We start from the raw sequence: 26,947 nt of genomic DNA, 5'->3' as shown, positions 1-26,947 counted from the left end.
ATTTATCCACAAAATTTTCTTGCAAGAAACTAATGTTTATAACAAAATTTTCAGTGGAAAAACTATAACTGGGCACATTTTTAGATAAATTATTGCAACATGGAAAATGTGAAAAATTATTCTGAAGTAGTTGACTTTTAAATAACTCCAATTTTGGTTCAAATGCTTTGACATTATAATACAATTCATTGGCAAGTTTGTCTCATCCTTGTAGTTTCATATTAAGAAAATTCAGGTGTTCACATATATCTGTTAAAAAGGTAAGGTTCCACAACTATTTTAGATCTGAAGTTCCGGAACAGGTTTCAATTTTTCATTCATAAATAGATCTATTTTGATCCTAAGTTCAAAAATCACTTGAACACGTTACTGCGACTCAACCATCATACTTCAGTGTAGTACAACAAATCACCGTATTCGGCCTCAGAGTTTCAAGAAAATTTTTGAATTGCTGCTGATTCAGACCAGTCTTATGGAAAAAAATATACTGTTGATATTACAGTTGACATGACTGAATATACTCCCAAAAAATTTCTGCACAAAGACTGCTGGTGAATTATACAATGAAATTGCATTGGCTTTTTAATATTTTTAGTCTCAAGATATTTATGAAGCTGATCCATGAACCCAATTTTAGTACTGGCCATATTTTTAGTGCCATCCATCATAACCACTGATAGCAAATCCCAATTCAGTTTGAGGCCATGAATTGCTTCTGACACATGCAAAAATCTATTTTCACTTGTTGTAATTTTCAGGAAATATGTATGAAGGGAGGTATCAAAATTGTTCTGGAAATTTGCTCATATCAGGGTTGGTGTGCAGGCTGGCAAGGGATCAGGAAATCCCTAATTACTGCCTCTAATGTTTATTGCTAATTAATGACAGGGTCAAGATTAATGGATTATTTTAACAATATTTCAAAGAATAGCTGTGAGTGGAAATAACAGAATTAATATCTGACAAGATTAAGCTGCGACACGGAGGCATTAACACTACACTGACAAATGTTAAAATAATCTGTAAAATGTGTTTTTCTTAAATTTTATTGTGATCTAATATAAACATAAATTTTTACAATCTAATTGAAATATCTGCAGGCTGGATAAAATTCTTTCGCAGGCCGTAGTTTGGGGACCCCCGATGTAGAGCAAGTTAAAATTCCAACATAATAGAACTACTTAATAATTAGGGACATTTATGAATTCCTTATTGAATCCTGTTATTAATATTAGTAGTTTCTGAAGATTGTAATTTTCAGGAAATATGTATGAAGGGAGGTGTCAAAATTGTTCCAGAATACAGAAGTTGAAGGAATAAATGAGGAAGAAGAAAAGTTGAACAGTAAAAGGATGCTGATTTGCTGTGGCCTGGAAGAGAGAGCAGGAATTATAGAAACCAACTCAGAAGAATAGTGCCCATGGAAGTATCTATAGAAAAGGCATGCAGAAGAAAGAGAATGTCTATGAGACAGAGTGGAGAGACTTTGTTAGAGATGAGTCATTAATTTACCTAACTGTCCTCTTTTGAATAGAGCCTAGAATCCTGAGAGAGGTTTTGGGGGGCACCATCCCAGATGTGGGAACAATATTCCATAGAAAGGGTGGATTTGAGATTTGCACAGAGTGAGCTGATGTTCGGAAGAAAAGTAATGCTGAGATTGAAAGAGAAAACCCAGTTTTTTAGATGCAGAAGAAGCAATATTTGTGATGTGCTTTTGCAAAGAGAGATTAGAAGTCAGAGTAATCTCTAACAGATATTTGTGATCTTGTCTAGAAATCTGAGTGTTATCAATAATCCTTTTTTTCAAAAGAATCCTTTTTGTGAAATATAAGACAGGACTGAGTTTTTTAGAAGGATTGAAATCAACTAGAAGGATTGAAATGGTCCATGAGGTTGTCACAGACATTCTCTCAGATATGCCAGACAAACTGCATTTGCTACCTGGGAGTCTAAAACGCTGATGAAACTGATATTCGGGTGACATTCAAGTCAAGTGGACCCAATTTTGGTGAAGTCCGGATGGTCTGTGACAGCCAAATCCTTTGCTTGCACCTTCACGATGGTGGGACTGTTAGTAATCATGGGTATAACCTCCATGCACAAGCACACTGTGGGTAACCACCCAGGCATGAGCCAACGTAAGCAGGGGTCGAGGTGTGACACCCACACCACATGGAGGAATGCCGCCCCTCTGTGTTACCAGGCAATACTAGGTGGTAGATGACTCTCATCAACCAGTGCAATACCACCACTTTGCTTATTGGAGGCTTGAAATGGTGGAACCCATGTTTAGTCTCCAGAGCTAAGTTCTGGTCAACCCTTCCCCATCTCTTCCATCATGCAGTATGACTGATGACTTTTGAGGTTATGATGAACATCAAGGCGAGATCCAATCTTCCTTACATTTGAGGGAACAGCTCTAAAACGGTGTTCGCAGGCCGGCCGCTAGTTAGTACACCAGACGAAACCTATTGGTAACTCTTTAGGAGGCTTCCGGATCAGCTAGTGTATAACCTTGCTACCTCTACTCTGCCACACAGTGACTGGAGGGAGTCCGAGTAGTGTGTTTGTGGGGGGCATTGGCGAAGCCACATATGTGAAGGATCTGGGTATATTCTTACCATGACGACATATCCAAAAATTTCATTACTTCATATAGGCCAACCAGGCTATCCGGGTGGGTAAAGTGCTCGCCTGGCAACCCAAAGGTCGCGGGTTCGATTCCCACCTTGAGCTTGGATCAAAGTACTGCAAAAAAATCTTGGGAGGTGCATTATGGCCACAGAAGCCTATGCGCCAACAACTACAAAAAAAAAAAAAAAAAAAAAAAAAAACTTCATATAGCATGTTCGCCCACTTTTTCTTACTATTGAATACACCATGAATTGTCAAACTAATAGAGTAAGCTTATCTGCGAAAAGATCTAAACCTCCCAAACACTTCCTAGTTCATTTCACAAATACATGTGGTCGCAATTCTAATCTCAACGATGTCCAGTTCCACTTGCAGTCTGCCAAACCCCATGTACTTTTTCTGACAGAATCTCAGTTATCAGTTGATTAAACTACTGCTCATATCTCAGATGCCCAAATTATTCGCTGTATGATTCCTTTTGCCTCAAAGGTGGTACTTGTGCATATGTCCATTCCGATATTCCCTGTCAGAGACTTGGTAATTTGGAATCTCCTCTTTTCGATCTTCTCTGGCTTAAAATCTCTCTACCTCATTGTGTCAAATTCATCTGTTGTCTCTACCGTTCTCCTAACTCCACTAATCACTTGGAGCTCTTTGACTTCCTCTCTTTGCAACTTGACTTTCTCCAGTCCAACTTTCCTAACAGTGAGGTAATTTTCCTTGGTGATTTTGATGTTCACAACTCCAGCTGGCTTCCGTTTTCTAGTCACACCGACCCAGCTGGTCGAGATGCTGAGGCTTTTGCAATTACTAATGACCTTGCACAGATTGTTCATTTACCTACAAGATTACCAAACAATCCTAATCATACAGCCAATACGCTTGATCTTTTTCTCACAAACAACCCTTCTAAGTACACGGTCGAAGTGAGAGGTCCTTTAGGCACTTCAGATCACAACTTGGTGATTGTCTCTTCTCCAATGGAGCCTTTATCTCATGGCTGTTCTCAACCTCATATTGTTTGGCATTACAAGAATGCAAAATGGGGTGACATGCGAGATTTCTTTTCTTTGGTTTCATTACTGTTTCAAAACTTCTGATATCAACGTTTGCTCAGATCGTGTCAGTGAAATTATTCTTGTAGGAATGGAATCCTTCATTCCACACACCAGTTTAAAATCTTGTCCTTTATCTAAACCTTGGTTTTCCAATAAATGTGGTAAGGCTGTTCAAGAGAAGAATGTTGCATATCATAATTGGCTTGTTTCCAATTCTTTAGTTTCATTTTCTGCCTACACTAAAGCTCGCAACAATTGTAAAGCAGTTATTAATCAGTCCAAACTAGAGTTTGAACAGGCTAAGAGTAGAAAACTTGCTTCTTGCCCTAATTGTAGCCGAGAATTCTGGTCTCTTGCCAAAGCTATTGGCCGCAACTTTTGCCCATCTCTGCTCCCACCTCTGTCCAAACCAGATGGTTCTGTTGTCACTTCAGCCAAGGATATCCATTCAATGCCTCCTATAGTCTTCTGTCAAAAGAATGTCAGAAGGATTTTGACGAATCTCGATGGTAAGAAAGCTCCAGGTCCTGATGGTATTTCTCCACTTGTTCTTAAAACCTGTGCTCCTGAACTTACTCCTGTTCTTTGCCGTCTGTTTTCACTTTCTTATTCCAAAGGTGTTTTTCCTTATGCTTGGAAATTTGCTCATATCCAGCCAGTTCCTAAAAAGGGTGACAAATCCCCCCCATCCAATTATCGTCCCATTGCAATTACTTCTACTCTTTCTAAAGTAATGAACCACCAACTCTTAAACTACCTAGAAACCTACCGTCTGGTCAATGATCGCCAGTATGGATTCCGCCAGTGTCGATCCACTGGTGATATTCTGGCTTATGTTACCCATTTATGGACAAATTCAATGGAAAAGTTCGGTGAAACACAAGCAGTTGCTCTTGACATCTCAAAGGCTTTCGATTGTGTTTGGCATAAAGGTCTTCTAAACAAGCTTCCATCTTATGGTTTTCCAACTGTTTTTTTTTTAATTGGTTATCCAGTTTTCTCTCTGATTGCTCACTGAGGGTGATGGTAGATGCCTCTCTCTCTCTTCTAACTTCTCCACTAATGCTGGTGTCCCCCACCCAAAGTTCAGTTCTTTCCCTCACTCTTTTCCTCTTGTATATTAATGAACTTCTTCCATTGACTGGAAATCCTATCCATAGCTTTGCTGATGATAGCACATTGTATTCCACTTTCCATTTTGAGAAACCTTGCCCTGCTCAATCAGCTTCAACTTCTTGAATATCCAATACCAATTCCTTAAATGCCAATCTTCAGGTAATTCTCCAGTGGGGTAAAGACAACTTAGTTGATTTCAATCCTTCTAAAACACAGTTTTGTCTTGAATCTCGTAAAAAAGGGTTCTTCTGCTCCTATGCTTATCTTTGGTGACACTCCAATTTCTAAGCAAAATGATATATCTCTTTTGGGATTACCCTGACTTCTAATCACTCTTGGCACAAGTGCATTAGAAATATTGCTTCCTCTGCATCTAAAAAATTTGGTTTTCTCTTTAGCTCTTGGCATTACTTTTCTTCCAAACAGCGTATCATCAGCGTATCATATAAATAATTTAATGTCTGTTGGGTATGGTTGTAATATATGATTTTCTACGGAGACTAGGTAAATTTCAGATGGGGGGGCTGAGATCCCTAATCCCATAGGTAGGCCATAGGTTTGCTGGTAAATCTGATTAAGAAATCGGAAGTATCTGGCATCTAATAGAAAGGTTGTGAGCTCTAGTATGCTATTAATTGAAAGGGAAGTGTGATTGGATAAGGTTTTGTCATCTGTTAAGAAATTACGTAAGTTTTGTAATGTTGACGGCAAATGTACATTAGTGTACAATGAGACTACATCAAAAGATGCTAGGATGTCATCATTAGTTATTGTGATAGAATTTATTTTTTCAAAGGTTTGGGAGGTATTGTTTACTTTAAATTTTGAAAATCTGGTGAGGGGGGAGATAATTTTGACCAGGAAGGAAGATAAATTATTTATACGATATGCTGACGATATTCTCTTAATAGGGCACAAATCCACAATAAATGATCTTTTCATGAAGGCGCCTCCGTAGCCAGGTGGGAAGGAGCAGCAGTGCGTAGCGCACGCTTCTTGATTAGACTGGGGTCCGAACCTGTCACCACCAAATACGGAGGATGCAGAAAGGTCAGGGAATGACCATCGCATATCCCGGAGCAATATAGCCTTAGTTGCTAATGCTCCTAAAAACCAAAATAATAACAACAATCTTTTCATTAAATTTAATTCCATGCATAATAGATTAAAATATACCCTGGAATTGGAAGAAAAGGGACAAATTAATTTCCTAAACCTTACTATATACAGAAGCGATAGAAAACTAAGAACAAGAATTTTCAGAAAAAATACTCACACGGGCAAATACTTACACTTTGAATCGCATCACCCCCTCAACACAAAAAAAGCAGTCCTTTATAATCAAATTTACAATGCTATAAAATACAGTTCCACACATTATGACCTTAATAATGAACTACAATATCTTACAAGTAAATTCATATCTAGGAAATATCCTATTCAATTAATCAAACAAACTATTATCACAGTCCAAAATAATATCAACAACCCACCCAAATGCATGTCCAATAATAATCCACGTATTATCCTCCCTTACCATAGTAATTTTGCCAACCAATTCTGCTGTTTATTCAAAAGTACTGATATCACCCTTACATTCTCATCTTACAATAAACTAAGTTCATTATTCAACTCATATAAAGATACACAAAATTACCACATTAGTGACATGAATAATATCATCTACTTAATAAAATGTCAAGATAACTGTAATGCTTGCTACATTGGTAGCACCACCACAAAATACAGTTCTACCAAAACATCAAATACACATGCGTACTACTACTACTACTACAATAGTTTTAGGATGGGACAGTCCAATACCGAATTAGCAACACATGTTCAATCCCACAACCACACCCCCTTAGTAGATTCAGCCATTTCTATTGTCAAATTAAATTCCAGCTTTAAAATTTTCCAGTATGAAGCCCTAGTTATAGAATGGTTTCGCTACCATTCCACTCTTCAAGTATTAAATTCCAAACTACCCTATAACATAACACCGGTCTGGAATCTCATGCACCTGAGATTTCCACGTGTATCCATGAGCATCACAGGAACTTAGTCTTCTTAAATACACGCATTTACTCTCATTCTACCATTGCCAACTGAAGATGTGTAAAACGAAAGCCACTTGTTATGGCTATTGGCCTTCTGTTTCCAACCGTATAACTTAAATCATTTCAAATTTCAACATTGATAACCAAGGACGAAGACATGCACTTCTACTTCCTTGCGCACATTTTAATTCTGTTTTTAAATCCTAACTCATTCATGCAAACTTAAATTTAAAATTATCATCCAATTTATTCCAACATCAATGCAGATTATAAAAAGGTGAGTATCATAATAAATTAAATTAAGCTACGCTATTATATTGTGTAAATTTACTTACTTAAATCTTCAGCCTTTCTATCACAAGTTAGAAAAAAATGCAACGGTGCTGGTCGACACTTTTCCTTGTTCTGAGAAACTTGAAATGTAGAATAATAGTACACAATGCTTGATAACAGCTGCAGAACTTTCTTTCTTTGCCGATAAAGGAAATGAAAATCTTTTTGATTTGCTAAATTCTTTTGTTTCATTTCTCATTCTCGTTTCCCAAGTTACTCCTTCAAGTAACTTTGCAACAAATTTTCCCACCACAAACCAAAACAGAACTGATACACATAAAAAAGTTATAAAATGTATTATTATTCATGGCCAAATTAAATTTAACGAAACTTCATGCTTTGCCTGGTCATTGTTTATTCCGCTCTCTGAACACCACGGGATAAATGCTAATTACAGGAATGGTTCCTCCCACTGATTCACTGGTCAGTTTCAGAATGTCAAACATGAGGAATTTAGATGTGTCGCTGGTTAGCATAGTAATAACTGATTCCTAATCCTTGTGGTTTATGGTAGGTGAGGTAATGCCGCTAGTTTTCAGTTTTTACGGTATTTGTTGCCCGTTCCATTTACCACCTGCGTGTTGATCACACATTTCCCGCACTTCTGAGTGGCCCTGCTTATATATATAAGTAAATTAATAAAAACGAAATGTAGTTATTGTGCAAGTGCCAACAGCACTTTTTCTTTTGTTTTGATAACATTGGGTTGAATTCCTCCATTTTTGTTGTTTTTTTTGTTGCTGCTTCAATTTTCTTCTTGCCAATTTTGTAATCACCTAATTTTCATATAATTGATTATGAAAATACCATAATCTGCTATTTCAATTTTAATTCTTGATTATGCCCATCACTAGTTTGAGCCATGATCCACTCTAATACATTCTGCATTCTCATGCTTGACCAAAAAAAAAATAAATAATAAGATAACTATTCTGCATGAAACAAAACCATGAGCTTCTAAAGAGATGTATTTCTTTCTTCACTGGTGAATCATTGATTTATAGAAGGGACTACTGATCCTTGAAGGTCGCAAATAAGGTTAATCAGATGATTACTAATACTGATCCTTGTGGTTTATGGTAGGTGAGGTAATGCCGCTAGTGCTGATATTTACACATGTAAATATCAGCAGAAAGAAGCAGGGGAAGGGTTAGGAGTAGTCAGTGTAATATTATAAATAAATAAATGAGTCTATTCTGGACAGCTGAGGAGGATCTAGAAGAGTTTACAACTTCACTGTAACTGTTTTATTGCAGTCAACATAACAGCACAGCAGCTAACAAAGGACTGTGCAGTTTTTGTGGCAGGGGTAGTCAGTGTCATATGATAAATAAATAAATAGTCTGTTTATATTCTGGACAGCTGAGGAGGATCCAGAGGAGTTTACAACTTCACTGTAACTGCTTTATTGCAGTCAACATAACAGCACAGCAGCTAACAAAGGACTGTGCAGTTTTTGTGGCAGCATATGGGCTTGACCTTGCAATATAAAATGTTTTCTGCACATATTACCCCAGGACCACAACAAGCCCAAGGTAACAGAGCTACATGGTAATTCACTGTAATCCTTTCTAGAAAAAGGTTCTTTTTATTTATTTATTCTTTTTTACACAGAAATAAAGGACAGCTCCAGTGAGACACGTAAGACTTCAATCAGATTTAGTAAACAGTAACCAGTTGTGACTAACCCTTTCCTGCAGCACGCTACAGTTCAGTTATGATTGAACTGTGCCATGCTACAGCAATTTGGAAGCACATTGTGTGCTACTTAGGGACATATCAGTGAGATACTAGAATCAGTACCTTTCCTCCTGTTACTGATCCATGCCACCAAATGCTTTTGCTAACTGTGTACACTTGTAATAAAAAAAATTTAAGAAATTTTATGTTTATAAAATAAATTTAACATAAGTTAATGAATAAATTTTTGTCTTTGTAGAATCAGTGATGAATAGCTTAGTAACACATTAATGCAGTAATGAGTTCATACTTCAGTTCATAGGTAACTGCTTTTTAGCATTAGGTTCCGATTGGGTTGAAATCTGGGTAGAATTTTTGGAAATAAAAAACTATATTCATTTCTGATTTTTTGTTATTTTTTTCTCACAACAATAGGTGTGCTAACAAGAGTGGTATGTAATACCCAAATACAGTTCAAGGTTTAGACCTAAATGGATGTCAGATGAACTATTGAGACACATGGCAGAGAAGAAAAATGCATAGGATGCATAAAAATTATCAGATGATACCGAAACCTATGGCAGATGTAAGCTAGTCTGCAATCAAGTTACAAAGGAGGTTAGGCAAGCCAAGGCAGATTATGAGAAGTCTCTGGCAAAGAATGCCAAGAAAAGCAGCAAAGATTTCTTTACTTATATTAACAGTAGAAGGAAGGCAAGGGGCTGAATCAATTGGTCTACTTGATATTGACAGTTTAACAAACTGAAAGAGTATTTTGTGTCTACCACACATGAGGAATTCTTTAGGGAGGGGGATACCAGAAGTTTATCAAATTCTAACAGGGAGCTAAACAATTTTCTAATAACTGAGAGGAAAATGGAAGAGGAATTGTTGAAATTGAACATAAAAAATGCACCTGGGGTGGATGGGTTTGATCCAGTTATATTAAGGGAAGCAACAAAGAAGGTAAGAAAACCCTTAGCCATAATTACGGGAGCATCTTTGAATTCAGGAGAGGTCCCTATGAATTGGAGATGTGCAAATGTATCCCCAATTCACAAGGCAGGGGGGATCAAAGGGTGACATGAGAACTTACAGAATTGTTAGCTTAACTACTGTTCCAGGGAAAATAATGGTCACTGGTTAAAGAAGTAATGCAGGACCATCTAGACAGGAGTGAAGTTATATCTCAGTTACATCATGGGTTTGTTAAGGGGAGATCTTGTCTGACCTTGATTGGGTACTGTGAAGCAGTGACAAAGGAACTGAATTCAAAAAATTATTTTGATATCATATACTTGGATTTCAGGAAGTTTTTTAATACTGTGGCACATAAAAGACTACTGTATAAATTGGAGCAGTGTAGCATTAAGAGCAAGTTACCACTATGGATAAAGGGATGACTGAGTTGGAGAAGACAGAGAGAAGTTATCAGTGGACTCTGCCTGTCATGGAGTAATGTTATTAGTGGAATCCCCCAGCATTCAGTGCTGGATCCATTGTTGTTTTCTATATTAAGTAATGATATTGATGAGGGTATTTCTGGCTTAATGTCTAAGTTTGCAGATGATACAAAGGTTGGCAAGGTGGTTAATGACAGTAATGAAGGTATGCAGCTTCAACAAGGTCTATAAAAATTAGGCATATTGGGCTGAGAAATAGCCCAGAGTAACATAGCAACTGTGTGGTATTACACTCAGGGTGGTAGAAAATGAAAAGGACCTGGGGATAAAGTTCTCTGAGCAGCACAGAGAGCTCCTGGGGTTTTATCAGCGATATACAGGAATTTGATAAGGAGGTGATTATACCATTGTATAAGGCAATGGTCATGTTACATCTTGAGTACTGCATATAGGCTTGGAGGCCTCATTTTTGGAAGGATGTAGAGCTGCTAGAATGGGCACAGAGAAGGGCAGTGAGATTGGTGAGGGGAATACAGGGGTGCTCTTATCAAGAAAGGCTTCAGTTCTGCAAATTGCAGCATCTGGAGACCAGGCAACTGTGAGGTGATCTGATTGAGGTTTTTAAGGCTTTGAATGGCTTGAGCAAACTCAGTGCTGATGGGATAAATTCAAATTGAGGTAGGATGGTTACATAAGTTTGCCTTCAGTCAGTGGATGGTTGGTTGTTGGAACATGCTTTCATCTGTTGTTGTGGAAGTGGATAATTTGAATAAATTCAAGGAAGAACTAGACAAACTATTGGAGGGGAATAGATAGGGGAAATGGGATTTTTTTTGGCTGATGGTGTATAAGTGTGCATCATTTGCCACTATCAGTGGTAATATTAATTTTGCTGGTCACTCCTGCAGTATGCAGCCTGAGCTTAAAAAAAAAAAAAAAAAAAAAAAAAAAAGACTTCATGCACCTAGTAAATGTTTGACCTATAAGATTCAGGCAACATTTTTCAGGAAAAGAAAAGTCTCTTATGGTATTTTACAATGTCCTTTTTTATTACAAATACAATAAAATCCTATTACAATGAACTTTCCAAGGGGCATGAATCATTTTGTTGTACTGAAATTTTGTTCTAACAAATGTCATTAAAGATTTTATCAAATGAATTGTTATTTGTTCAAATAAATTCTGCTGCTGCAAGTCTATAATATATAGAAGTAGTAATAATTTACACTTAATTTGACTTAAATATTCTCTTTAAAATCAATAATAAATAAATAAAATGACAATATACATATTAAAAAAATAAAAATATTTGTTTAGAGAGTATCTGTTTGAAAAGATATTTTATTTATAAGAAATATATCATATACATTTCTTATAAATAAAATATATTTTATTTTAATAAACCATACATTCAGAAATTCAGTTTATTAATTTTAATAAATCATACATTCAGAAATTAAGTACAGTGGATATAAGTTTTTGTTACTTCCGCATATCAGTACACATTTGTTTTAAATGTTTAACTTCCCTTTTGTTTTTTTTTATGCTGATTAACATAAAAATTCAATTTTAGTGTAATTGAAAATGTGTGGGTTTAGATTGCAGTAAGTTGAATTAGATTAATAATTCTAACACTTTAATTACAATTATTGCCCTTCTCCACCATGTGAAAAAAGCTTGGTTCAAATCCCATTTTGATGGAGGGAACTCTAATCAGCTTTTTTGACCTTTTTTTTAAGCAGTGTGATCAAGTTATCTGGTCTCCTGCAAAGTTTGCTCATTTTGTCTGGAAACTGGTTTTCTTTTGCCCAGTAAAACATGTAAAGTGACTAAAGAATATACACAAGTACAGATACAAATATACTGATTTTACATAGCCTTAATTTCTTTGGAATATTTTGCTACATTTTTTTTTTCCTTCTTCCAAATAAGTGAACTGCATATGGGAGTCTTTCCAAAACAGAATACTTGATTATCAAAACCCAGTGTCTCTTTTGTTGTGGTCTCCTATCTGCTTTTTTGTATGTTTTATTTAAATTTAGTGTTTTTTGTTTTATTTTTGTTATCTCTAAAAAGAAATAAAGCAAAAAAAAAAACCTATTACTATGTAAATTCATCATCATCATACATGATTTTTTTTTTTTTTTGGTACACTGTACTATTGAATATCACAGGAAAAAAAACGTAATCATTCAAAAAGGTGTAAAACAGAGTAGAATATAATACTGAATCCTTTCTTTCTTTTCCTTGATTTTTTTTTTATTTTTTAATTCATGCTAATCTCTCATACCTATTTTTACCATGTTTTTCTTTCCTTTTAAACCAATACATTTTATGCATAGGTGATATTGAAAATAGTTCATTGTACTAAATTTTTTTTGTCAAAACTATTTTGTTCAGACAAGATGCTCTAATATTAAAGGAATTTGGCTGGAACCTAGAAATCTTTTCATTATGGTGACATTTTTGTTAAAATTATAATGGTATCTGATGTGAAGAGATTTTACTGTCTCAGGGTTACAGGCAGCTGACTCCAATTAAAGTAATTTCCTTTGTTTAATAAAATCTATCTTTAATGAAGAGAAATCAATAAATTCATTCAATTAAATTTCAATTTTTTTTTGAAATTTAAAAATTTAGAAATTACTTCAAAAGTAAAAGATTAATAAAGAATAACTGAAAAATGTAATTTTTGACACTAGAAGTTTTTCAAAAGCTTTGTATAAAATAAACATAATATAACTTTTATACCAATGCTTAAAATTAAAACTCTAGCAAGGTAATTTTGCTTACTTAAGTCTTAAACTAATAACATCTAATATATATTCAATTTATTATTTTAAAATTTCTTTATTACAGACGTACAGCCAGTGACATACACAGAACCGGCATTTTGGTGCTCTATTTCTTATTATGAACTGAATACAAGGGTGGGAGAAACTTTTCATGCTTCACAGCCATCTCTTACAGTAGATGGTTTCACAGATCCCTCAAGTTCTGAGAGATTTTGTCTTGGCCTTTTGTCCAATGTGAATCGAAACCCGGTGGTTGAACAGACAAGAAGACACATTGGTAATTTTTTATTTTATTACCTTTCTTGTAATGTTTATCCTCAAAAGTTTTGATTTAGAATTCACTTCACATAGAAGGGCTGATCAGAAGTGCTAAAAACTTTGAATATAGCTTGAGAGGATGTCAAACAGAAATTTCATCTTCATGTCTGAAAATCACTGATTTGTTGTATATTAAATCAGTTCTTTTCAAACTTTTTTATTTTTTTATTTTTATTTCATTGTACATATATTTTTACATACTTTGGATAGCAGGTCAATTACTTGACCAAACTCTTAAAATATTTCTCATTGCCTAATTTACTGTTTCAAATGTGCAGTTACTACATTTTAAAGTGAATATTAGAAGACTATGTATACTTTATTCAGTAATCCCGGACTTTGAATATGCCTAGTTATTTATTAAAACATTTGTTGGCTTGATATGCATGGTGTGTTTCAGAAGTTTACTGTATGTATTGAATATATGTGTTTGTAATCTCCTGTGTTTGGCTGTCAGAGGATCATTACCTCAGCTAAATATGGCTACATGAGGATAGGTCCAGGAAATAAGGAGGATGTATTGCTCCTTCTCTCACCCCAGGTATGCAGCAGTTTTGAACATTTTGATGGTCTTTGGGGGAGCTGCATTGCTATGAGCCATATTCCAGTTTAGGTTGCTCTGATGTATTTAGAATTTGTCATGCTACCCTGTGTAATATTCACCATTAATGTTGTACCAAGTACCATAGACAGATCAGTTACAAGCACACAGTGAGTAAAGAGTATGACATGCATCACTATTAGAGTGAAACAAATTCAGAATTTCATACAGTGTACAGTGGATCTCTCTAGGTGTTCTTTTGAAGATGATGATGACACTCACACAGTTTTTCTTAACAACATAAGAAACTTTAACACTGTTCAAACATCCATACACATGAAACTTGCTTACACTTTCTACATTTTTCCTGTGCTGTTTGCACTGTTCTACAACAAGTCACAGGATACATTGACAGTTATGAACAAAACATGTACTAGTATTAGTAATGGCAAAGAATGCAAGGAAGGGTAAGGTTATACAGCATCAGCCAAAAAAATACCTTCCCACATTACCTGTTCATCCCATCCAATAGTTTGTGTAGCTCTTCCTTGAATCTATTCAAACTATCCACTTGTCATTAGCATTAGTAAGGCACATGATGCAAGAAAGCAAGCTTATATAGTATCAGCCAAAAAAAAAAAAAAAAAAGAAAAACGCCCTTCTCATTTCACCCATACACTCGCTCCAAATGTTTGTCTAGTTCTGCCTTGAATCTATTTAAGCTATAAACTTCTACAACGACAGATGGAAGCTTGTTCTAGCAGTCAACCACCTGCTGGCTAAAGGCAAACTTCCTCACATATATCCTGCAACTGTCTTTCCTCAATTTGAATTTATGCCCTCTCAGGCGATTATTCTGAGGAAGAATCCCATCTGTATTAAGCATTCTCAAACCATTCAAGGCTTTATACGCCTCATCAGATCACCTTGCAGTTTCCTAGTCTCCAGACACTGTAATTTTCAAAACTTAAGCCTTTCTGCATAAGAGCAATATTCACTAATCTTGTTGCTCTTCTTTGTACTCATTCTAGCAGCTCTACATCCTTCTTAAAATGAGTCCTCCAGACCTGTATACAGTACTCAAGGTGTGGCCTGACCATTGCCTTATACAAGATAATTGTCCACTTCCACAACAACAGATGGAAGCCAATCAACTACCCACTGTCTGAAGGCAAACTTCTGCACATCTATCATTTGAATTTATCTCCCTTGTGTGTGTAGGCTGAGCAAGAGGAAGAATGCATATCAGCATTGAGCTTGAACAGCTCAGTCAGATCAACTTGCAGGTGCCTATTCTCCTGATGGTACAGTTTGCAGAACTAAAGCCTCTCTTGGTAAAATCACCCTTTTGTTCCCCTCACCAATGTCATTGCCCTTCTCTGTACCCATTTCAGCAGGTCAGCATCCTAAAATGAAGCCTCCAGAATTGTATGGGGTCTTCAAGATGCAGCCTAAGCATTGCCTTATACAATGGGGTAATCACCTCCTTATTCCTGCTAGCAAAATTCCTGTATATCATTGACAAAATCCCATGATTTGGTCTGGCAGCCTGTCTGCACTGCTCAGAGAACTGCACAATTACCCTCCCAGGTCTTTTTCATTTTCCACTAGCCAGATTATTGTACCACACAGTTGGTATAATAATCTGGGATTATTGTAACCCATATGCAATACCTTGCATCATATCACAATAATAAACTCGTACACCAACCGTTTAAATTAAATTAAGAAAATTTTAATACTGTAAAATAAAATATAGTACAAACAATCTATTTGCAATAAATATAAAACCTAAATTGGATTAAAATAAATATATAAAACATTTAAAATATATGACAGAATAAAAGTGCTAAAACTGTAGCTTTCGGAAGCATCCGCTTCCTTTCTCAACAGTAAGTTAAAACTTACACAACACATCCTTAAATAGCAGGCTCACGGCACTTCCACGCGTGGTTCGACCGGCGCATGGGCAGAACTCCCTTCATGCGTATTAGAACCGGAAATGGCTCGGGAGCGAGGAAAGCAAAACCGTTCATCCGTATTGAGGACCACAGCCTCAAAGAGGGGATGCATATGCATACCTCTGTCTCTGTTAATAGTATTATTGTCTGATGAATAGATTTGCAAGCTCTCGAGCCACTTGCGGTTCCAGAACCCATGCGCCCGGTCAACGATGACTGCATCCTCTGGAGAGATCTGGTGCTGCTTCTCCCAAAAATGTTCAGCCACAGCAGACTTTCCATAATCTGCGGCTTTTATGGCATTCGTGTGCTCCTCCAGACGATCCTTAAATCGCCGCCTAGTTTCACCCACATAACACTCCCCACAATCCGGGCACTTAATCACGTATACGACCCCACTGCTAAAATCATTCGTTATAGGGTCCTTAACCTTGGACACCACTGTGTGCAACCTATGCCCTGGCAGCTGCACACAGCGTGTCTGACATTCACAAAGCACTCTTGTTATATGCTCAGTAAGGCCCGGATAGTAGGGAATGTATGTGGTGGCAACTGGCACAAACGGTTCACTCAGGCTTAAAACATCAGTGTTTAAAAAACCTGTGTCGGAGTCAATACACCCACTATAGTTCGACGCAAGCTATGCAACATAAGAACAGCATAATTATTAGATAGGGTAGAGTCCTACTGCAGTACCTCTGAGGATAGAGAAAAAGAATTTAGACGAGTCACAGCAGACCTTAAGAAATGTGGCTACCCCCAGAGGGTCATGGACAAATATATAATGGGGGTGGTGCCCAGGCAAAATGAACCGTTTGTGCCAGTTGCCACCACATACATTCCCTACTATCCGGGCCTTACTGAGCATATAACAAGAGTGCTTCGTGAATGTCAGACACGCTGTGTGCAGCTGCCAGGGCATAGGTTGCACACAGTGGTGTCCAAGGTTAAGGACCCTATAACGAATGATTTTAGCAGTGGGGGTCGTATACGTGATTAAGTGCCCGGATTGTGAAACTAGGCAGCGATTTAAGGATCGTCTGGAGGAGCACATGAATGCCATAAAAGCCGCAGATTATGGAAAGTCTGCTGTGGCTGAACATTTTTGGGAGAAGCAGCACCAGATCTCCCCAGAGGATGCGGTCATCATTGACCGGGCGCATGGGTTCTGGAACCGCAAGTGGCTCGAGAGCTTGCAAATCTGTTCATCAGACAATAATACTATTAACAGAGACAGAGGTATGCATATGCATCCCCTCTTTGAGGCTGTGGTCTTCAATACGGATGAACGGTTTTGCTTTCCTCGCTCCTGAGCCATTTCCGATTCTAATACGCATGAAGGGAGTTCTGCCCATGCGCCGGTCGAACCACGCGTGGAAGTGCCGTGAGCCTGCTATTTAAGGATGTGTTGTGTAAGTTTTAACTTACTGTTGAGAAAGGAAGCGGATGCTTCCGAAAGCTACAGTTTTAGCACTTTTATTCTATCATATATTTTAAATGTTTTATATATTTATTTTAATCCAATTTAGGTTTTATATTTATTGCAAATAGATTGTTTGTACTATATATTATTTTACAGTATTAAAATTTTCTTAATTTAATTTAAACGGTTGGTGTAAGAGTTTATTATTATGATATGAGTTTTCCCAACCTCAGAGGCCTATTTCAGGATGCAATACCTTGAATTTGTGAATGTTAAACTTCAACTCCAGTTCTCAGTCCATCTGCCTAATTTTATAGATGCTGTTGCAGTAGAATACATACCTTGATTACTGTCATTAACCATCCTGCGAACCTTTGCAATATCTGTAAAGACATTAAGCCTGATATACCTTCATCAATATCATTAATGCATATAGAAAACAACAAGCCCAGTACAGAACCATAGGGGCTCTGTACTGGGCTTATTGCTTTCTGTATTTTCTCTTTATCTTCTGAACTTGTTCAAGTTCAGAAGATAAAGTTTTAGTGTAGGGTATGGAAATATACCAAATTCATTCACAATTTACAAGTTATATCAGAAAAACAAGTGGCTGTTTGTTACTATAAATTTCAAATGCTTGCCAGAACTTCAATGATCTGGTGTTAAGTATGTATCCACACAGTATTGGCAAGACTTGGTATTTGCTTATATATGTCACTTAATTTCCCAATGACCAATTTTCCATTTATCTGTAAAATGCTTTTCTGATCACTTTGACATGACTTGTCTTTCAGTCATATGTTTAGGCCTGTGATGAGTAAGTTTGGTTAAGATATTCCCAAGAAATCCTGGGAGTAAGTTTAACAAATAAAATCATAAATCAAATGATTAATTGGGTGGCAATCATGTTGAAGTTGCCTGAGCTACCTTTGCAAAAGAAGTTTGCAAACCGAGCTGGGGAACAATTAAGTTACACATAAGCAAATTGCCTGCATAGTAGACTGGAGTTTCGAGTAAGATAAAAATTGCTTATCTCTTCAGATAGAATGTTCCTTATAGGTATAGTTGTGTATCTATAAGGTAATATTTCTCAATGGTTACTTCTGGTGGCCCATCTTTAAATGTACCAAAATATATGATACCCCCTCCCCTTTCTGGTTACAACAAATTTAATTCCATTCTTCATTTGAAACTGTTTTTTATTGTTTTAATTTATTATGATGCATTCGACCCCTTTAGGATATCCTTTGATATCCCTCTAGTTGAGAATCTCTGCTATAAGAATAAAGTATTCTTGTACAGAATTACCCTTTTGTCTAGATCATATATCAGCAAGCCATAACCTAATGTCAATGTGCTGGTATGGAGTTTTCCACTGGATTATGGGAAGTTTTTGTTTTAGCTAGTAAGTTGTTAATTGCTGGAATAAGTTTTTGCATGAGTAGTTGCGGTGTGAGTAGCTTGCATGAGTAGCTTGAGGAGATTCAGAGGTCAGCTGGATTAGTATCAACATGAGGATGAAACATGGATATTTATTTGTTATTTAGCAGATGCAGTAAAGGCCTAGAGCTCCCTTGTACCATATGACTAATTAGCATTAGTAGAGGCATATGATGCAAGAAAGCAAGCTTACACACCATCAGCCAAAAAAAAAAAAAAAAAAAGATTCCATTTCACCCTTACGTTTATCCAAATACCTGTCCAGCTCAGCCTTAAATCTATTTAGGCTATCAACTTCCACTACAAATGATGGAAGTCTGTTCCACCAGCCAACTACCCGCTGGCTAAAGGCAAACATCCACACATCTATCCTACAACTGTCTTTCCCAACTTGAATTTATGCCCTCTCAGGTGATTATTCTGAGCAAGAGGAAATATCCCATCAGCATTGAGCATCCTCAAACCATTCAAGTCTTTATACACCTCAATCAGATCACCTCGCAGGTGCCTAGTCTCCAGACACAGTAATTTGCAAAACTTAAGAAGCCTTTCTTCGTAAGATAAACACTTTGTTCCATTCACTAATCTTGTTGCCCTTCTCTGTACTTGTTTCAACAGCTCTACATCCTTCTTAAAATGAGGCCTCCAGACCTGTATACATTACTCAAGGTGTGGCCTGACCATTGCTAAGGGAATAATCACCTCCTTATCCCTGCTAGAAAAATTCCTGTATATCATTGACAAGACACCATGATGCTTCTTGCAGACTGTCTGCACTGCTCAGAAAACTTCATATCTGCCTGCACAATTACTCCCAAGGTCTTTTTCATTCTCTACCACTGTCAGTGTAGTACCACAGAGTTGATACGTAATTCTGGGGTTACTGCTTCCCATATGTAGTACTTTACATTTGTCAATGTTAAACTTCATTTACCACCTCTCAGCCCATCTGCTCTCATTTTCTAGATCCTGTTGCAGCAGCGTACTGTCATTAGTGTCCTTAACAACCCTGCCAACCTTCGTATCGTCTGCAAACGTGGACATTAAGCTTGATATACCATCATCAATATCATTTATAAATACAGAAAACAACAATGGACCCAACACTGAACCCTGATGGACTCCACTAATAACATTAGTCCATGATGAGCAGTGTCCATTGTTTAACACTCTGTCTTCTCCCACTCAACCATCCCTTTATCCATAGCAGCAATTTGCCTCCATTGCCACACTGCACCAATTTTTTCAGTAGTCTTCCATGTGCAATAGTATCAAAAGCCTTTCTAAGATCCAAATATATGATATCAAAGTTATTTCCTGCATGCAGTTCCTTTGTGACCACATCATAGTATCCAATCAAATTGGTCAGGCAAGACTTTCCCTTAATAAAACCATGCTGTGTCAGATCTATAACTGAAGTCTTGTCTAGATGATCCTGCAGTGCTTCTTTAACCAGTGCCTCCATTAAGTTTCCTGGAACAGAAGTTAAACTAACAGGTCTATAATTACTTGTGTCAGTCTTTGATCCTACTTTGTGAATTGGGGTCACATTTGCACATCTCCAGTCAATGGGTACCTCGCCTGAGTCCAAGGAAGCTCTCATAATTATGGCTAAGGGTTTGCTTACTTCCTTTGCTCCCTTCTTTAATATAACTGGATAGATCCCATCCACCCCTGGTACCTTTTTTATGTTTATCTTCAACAGTTTCTCCTCCACTTTCCTCTCAGTTATTACAAAATCATCTAGCTCACTGCCAGAGTTTAATTCACCTCTGGCATTCCCCTCCCTGAATAACTCCTCATGTGTGAATGTAGACGCAGAATACTCATTTAGTTTGTTAGCCACCTGAGCAGGATCATCAACAGTTGAACCATCAATATCCAGTGGACCAATCTGATTCATCCCTTTCCTTCTAGAGTTTACATAGGTAAAGAACTCTTTTCTGTTTTTCTTTGCATCCTTTGCCAAAGATTTCTCATAATCTGCCTTTGCCTCCCTAATCTCCTTTGTGACTTGATTACAGACCAGCTTATATCTATCATAGGCTTCCATGTCACCCATTAATTTATATGTATCCCATGCATTTTTCTTCTCTGCCATATGTCTCATTAGTTCATCTGACATCCATTTAGGCCTAAACCTTGAACAATATTTCTTAGTTGGTATGTAAATCCTAGTAGCTCTGTTTCTTTAAATACAACCCATTTTATGGTATTTTTCTTACTACCGGCTATTGATTCCTCTACTCTCAAGATTTTTATGCAGTTAATGCTCCTTAGTGAGAACCAGATCTAGAATATTAGAGCCCCTATACTGTCTTAATTTGCTGGGTGATAAAGTAGCACTCCTCCAGTTAGTTAAAACACTGTTATGTATTTCCTGTCCACATATTCCACTCTATAAGAGTTTGTTGAAATAGCTCACCCATTGACGAAACCTTTAAGAATTCTGATAAGATTTGACTCCAGACCTCTCCAATGAGTGAAAAGTGATGAACATTACACTGTCACAGAGGATGTTTGACATGTAGAGTGTGTTTAAAAAGTTAGATAATTGTACATCTACCCAAATAGGAATGCTCTCACCAAACTGATTTTTAAGGCCATTAATTACTATGGATTATAAAATTTTAAATATGTGCTGTGTCTATGGATGATGCAAGAAATATGTAAAGAAAGCTTGGTGCTAGTGTAATCAGAAAAGCTTAGCTTACGGTAATTTAATGATAAAATAATAAGGCATAGTTGGGCACTAAAATATGCCTGTATTATAGGAAAGCCCGGATAAAATGAAAGTTTTTTTTGTTTTTTTTTTCCCTTGGAGAAATATCAGATAATTTTATTGTCTGATTTCTGTTTTAAACAGAACATTATTTAATGTTAGATATTCAGTTTTATTAATTGTGAATGGAGCAACCTTTTATGAAAGTGGCTGGTTAGTTTAAAAACTTTCTTTTATATCACATTACGCTATATATGCTTACCTGTGTTTAAAAAAAAAAAAAAAAATGGATGTCCAGTTCTTATTTCAGTAAATTCAAGGGGGCTTAAATTCCAAATGTAAATAAGACTTGCTAGATAGCTGTGTTGAGAATTATTATGAAAAAAATTAAAATATAAATGAGACTAAAACCAGTTATTCAGAAAAAGCTAGTTGTAACATTTTACTCATTTTCTATGGACTTACTAGTTCCCAACAGGGCTAAGGTAAAGAAAGCCAACACGAGAACGATGAGAAACTTTGGATAACTTATGCAGAAAATTAGTTTCCCGACACCGGACTCCAGTGCTGCTCGCTCGGTAAGCAGGCGGTAGGTGTTATCGGTCTGGAGCTGAAATCGAGAAGGATATATATATTGATTGACAGGTAGGCGTGGCAAACGATGAAATGATTGGTGGTAGGTGCGACAGAGGACAAGCTACTATGTAGTCATTGGGTGGCATTATAATGTGTATTTATGAGTAAAGAACGGTGCATAATAGTTTTGTAATGAACGGCAAACAGGTAATAGTAGCGATGAATCTTTTAAAGATGGAAGAAATTTGTAAGGAAAATAAAACATTGGTTGATTTTTTGATGAAAACTAAATTAATAAAAGTTTCGTTCTGTTCATTTTTATGTTCTTTATTATGTTTTTTTCTCATTATTAAAAACAGATTTTTGGAGTTCATGAATGTTTTTACTATACTGTTGATTTAGGTTTGGTTACGAAAAAAGGAAAAGGTTTCTTTATTTCTTGTTATATTTCATAACCTGAACTTAAATGGTAGGTTAGGAAATAATAGAAACGGTTTCCTTATATTTAGTGACCTAACCTTAAACGTTAGGTTAGGAAATAATATAAGAAAAGAAAAAAAAAATTTTTTATATATATATAGTGAATAGCTGTTGAGGTGTTGATTGACGTTATGATACGTGTGTATCCGCACGAGTGTCTTTAAAAATAAAAGTACAATAATAAAAAAATAATATTTTGTTAATAAACAATTTATGTGCTAGTCCACATGATTCTAAAGAAAAAAGGTTAAGTAACCCCCTCCATTTTGGGAGGGGTTCAAGCTCTCATGGGTTTAAGTGGAGGTAACCTGACCTTTTTTTCACCATTATGGAAAGCATAATTAGGGCAAGTTACCATTAGTGCTTCTGAGTGGTACTAAAATGATACTAACCCGATGTTGTCGTGTGTTGTGTTCGCCCACCAATCAGCACATCGTTTGCCACACCTACCTGTCAATCAATATATCATTGTCGACTTTGCTCCAGACCGATAACACCTACCATCTGTTTACCGAGCGAGCAGCGCTAGAGTGCCGTATCGGGAAACTAATTTTCCGCATAAGTTATCCGATGTTTCTCGTCGTTCTTGTGTTAGCTTTCTTTACCTTCACCCTCAACAGTTTTGTTTAAGTCCTTTGTTGTATTTGTTTATTTATTTATTTTTATTATTTTTTTATTTTTGATAATTCCCAACAATTGTCCAGTAAATTAATATAATAGCAATTGAACATTGATCTGTCTTTGTAATCCACAGTTGAGCATACATAAATTAATGTCATTTTTAATGAATTTTTTGAACGAACTAATTGTTCATAGAAGTAGGTCCATATAACAAATAGTTTTTGTCTGTAGATATTAACTTTTAAGTTGAGTTAAATTGGACATAAACCATAAATTTGTGAATGGAAATTTATTAAATAATTGATTTTTAAAACATTTAATTTTCCAATAGTATGAAAATGCGAATAATTATTATTTTCTGGTGGCATTTCAGGCTGAGGCAATTCGAAAAGTATATCCGCAAGTAGTTTTTAAAGTAAGACATCTGGAAATAAAATATTTTTGCCAGTATATATTTTGTTTCCATGAAAAATAGAAAAACAAATTAATTTATAGAAAAACATTTAATAGATAAGTACTATGATGATGATTCAGCATTCAAATTTAAATTGTCATATGATCATGTCATGAGACTGAATTAAAACATAAAATAAAATTAAGAATTAGAATTGAATTCTAATTTCTAATGGCATCTAAGAGGAAAAATGCAGTACTTTATTTAATCAAAATAAAATATCACATACTGGCCATTCGGGTTGATATTTAAGTGCCATTTTATTAGTATATTTAGTTTTAAGCTAAACTTTGACATTTTATTTTACTCTTTTATCCTGAAAAAGTTTTTAACTAATTTGGTTGGTTTGCTTTTCATTCTTATTGCATATTCTGGTTTCCTCTTGTAATTCAACAAATGACAATTTAAATGCATGTGTGGATATTTTTTTTTTTTTTTTTTTCAGGACGTGGTGTCCGACTTTATTATATTGGTGGTGAAGTATTTGCTGAATGCCTTAGTGATAGCAGCATTTTTGTTCAGAGTCCTAACTGTAACCAAAGATATGGCTGGCACCCTGCAACAGTCTGCAAAATCCCACCTGGTATGTTGCAAACAGCTTAATAAGATTTTTTTTTTTTTTTTTTTTTAAGTCTCCTTTTTATTTGTTTAACTCTTAAATAGTTAATTATAATACAGTAGATGTCTGCTAACTTGCCATGCATAAGATCATCAGGTTCTGGTTAGAAAGATTTGCGATTTAAATAGGCAGTGCAAAAAAGCATAATACAGATATCTCTCACTAGTTGCAGATTTACACATTCCTTGTTTACCTTTTACTCTCCTGTTTTGCTGTTCACAAACAGGTTTGGCTTTTATTCACATTGGGTGCTACAGTGAATTATTTGATGAGTTTGGAGAATAAAAAAATATTTAAATATTATATAAACATATGTTAAATATTTATTTAATTATATTTATATTTAAATATATACTATTTAATGTATTTAGCTGTTTTGACCTTTACCCATTGAATGAAATTGAGATTTCACCTCGAGCCATAAAAGTTCTCAGCACACTCTGGCCACTTTAAAGTGAACTCACAGTAATGTTCAGTAGTACAGTTATTTTTGAATTAAGGTATTGTCATTGTAATTAATTTATGGCATGGGAAAGTTTGTTAAAGATCATGGGACTGTCATGTGGTATCTTGCTGTTCAAAAGGAAGATTAGTGGCTCACTAATAGTGAACTCAGAGTCTTGGTTCTGTAGTTCTTACATGAAATATTGAGATGATATAACACAGGCACCCACTAAACACCCCATACAACATTTAGATTGTTTTTATATAATATGTGTATTTACACCGATATTATATAGTAAATAACTTTAATACAGCAACTTTCATGCATTTTTACATGACTATAAAAAAAATAAATAAAATCGTAGATTGTTCGTTAATGTACAGTCTTATGCAGCTTATTCGTATGAAAAGATTTGCAAGTCAGATTGCTCATAACTTGGAAATGCAAGAATTGTAATTTCTAAATTATTACAAGATTTTTCCTATTACATTCTACTTCTTCCTGGATATTTCCATTTATCCTTTATATGTGAATCCACACTTCATTAGATGGATCTAGCATTAGCATTAGTAGAGGCATATGATGCAAGAAAGCAAGCTTATGCAGCATCAGCCAAAAAAAAAAAAAAACCCACTCCCATTTCACCACTCCATTTCTTCCAAATACCTGTCCAGCTCAGCCTTAAATTTATTTAGGCTATCAACTTCCACAACAAAAGATGGAAGTCTTCCACCAATCAACCACCTGCTGGCTAAAGGCAAACTTCCACACATCTATCCTACAGCTGTCTTTCCTCAATTTGAATTTATGCCTTCTCAGGTGATATTCTGAGAAAGGGGAAGAATCCTATCAGCATTGAGCATGCTCAAACCATTCAAGGCTTTATACACCTCAATCAGATCACCTCGCATGTGCTTAGTCTCCAGACACTGTAATCTGCAAAACTTAAGCCTTTCTTCGTAAGATAAACCCTTTGTTCCATTTACTAATCTTGTTGCCCTTCTCTGTACTCGTTTCAGCAGCTCTACATCCTTCTTAAAATGAGGCCTCCAGACCTGTATACAGTACTCAAGGTGTGGCCTGACCATTTCTTTCTACAAGAGGATAATCACCTCCTTATCTCTGCTAGAAAAATTCCTGTATATCATTGACAAGACACATTAGCTACTCTTGCAGACTGTCTGCACTGCTCAGAAAACTTCATATCTGCCTGCACAATTACCCCCAGGTCCTTTTCATTCTCTACCACTGTCAATGTAGTACCACAGAGTTCATACATTACTCTGGGGTTACTGCTTCCCATATGTAGTACTTCACATTTGTCAATGTTAAACTTCATTTGCCACCTTTCAGCCTATTTGCTCAACTTTTCTAGATCCTGTTGCAGCAGCGTACTGTCACTAGTGTCCTTAACAACCCTGCAGCCTTTGCATCGTCTGCAAACTTGGACAATAAGCCTGATATACCATCATCAATATCATTTATAAATACAGAAAACAACAATGAACCCAACACTGAACCCTAAGGGACTCCACTAATAACATTAGTCCACAAAGAGCAGTGTCCATTGATTACCACTCTGTCTTCTCCCACTCAACCATCCCTTTATCCATAGCAGCAATTTGCCTCCAGTGCCACACTGCTCCAATTTGTGCAGCAGTCTTCCTAGTCCAACAGTATCAAAAGCCTTTCTAAGATCCAAATATATGATATCAAAGTTATTACCTGCATCCTGTTCCTTTGTGATCACATCATAGTATCCAGTCAGATCTGTCAGACAAGACTTCCCCTTAACAAAACCATGCTGTGTCTGAGCTATAACTGAATTCTTGCCAAGATGATCCTACAGTGCTTCCATTAATTTCCCTGGAACAGAAGTTAAACTAACAGGTCTATAATTACTTGTGTTGTCCTTCGATCCTTCTTTGTGAATTGGGGTCACATTTGCACATCTCCAGTCCATGGATACCTCCCCCGAGTCCAAGGAAGCTCTCATATTTATGGCTAAGGGTTTTCTTACTTCCTTTGCTGCCTTCTTTAATATAACTGGATAGATCCCATCCACCCCAGGTGCCTTTCTTATGTTTATCTTCAACAATTTCTCCTCCATTTTGCTCTCAGTTATTAAAAATCGTCTAGCTCACTGCCAGAGTTTAATTCACCTCTGGCATTCCCCTCCCTGAACAGTTCCTCATGTGTGAATGTAGGTGCAAAATACTCATTTAGTTTATTAATCACCTGAGCTGGATCATCAACAGTTGAACC

The 26,947-nt window shown here is 36.2% G+C and overlaps 1 protein-coding gene across 2 annotated transcripts in view; it reads left to right on the top strand.

The window, feature by feature from the left end:
* Positions 1-26,947, top strand: part of LOC150075180 (SMAD family member 3-like) — a 160,748-nt gene that overhangs the window by 127,147 nt on the left and 6,654 nt on the right. For both annotated transcript variants that reach the window (XM_090388892.1, XM_090388893.1), the window contains 2 exons: positions 13,147-13,359; positions 24,064-24,201. In XM_090388892.1, coding sequence (XP_090245018.1) covers positions 13,147-13,359; positions 24,064-24,201 — 351 coding nt within the window. The remainder of the gene's footprint in view (positions 1-13,146; positions 13,360-24,063; positions 24,202-26,947) is intronic.

The sequence above is a fragment of the Mastigoproctus giganteus genome, chromosome 14 (assembly GCF_048544385.1).
Source record: "Mastigoproctus giganteus isolate SK-2022 chromosome 14, ASM4854438v1, whole genome shotgun sequence".
NCBI lineage: Eukaryota > Metazoa > Arthropoda > Arachnida > Uropygi > Thelyphonidae > Mastigoproctus > Mastigoproctus giganteus.
The sequence above is the reverse complement of the archived record's forward strand: the minus strand, read 5'-3'. Positions and strand labels throughout refer to the sequence as shown.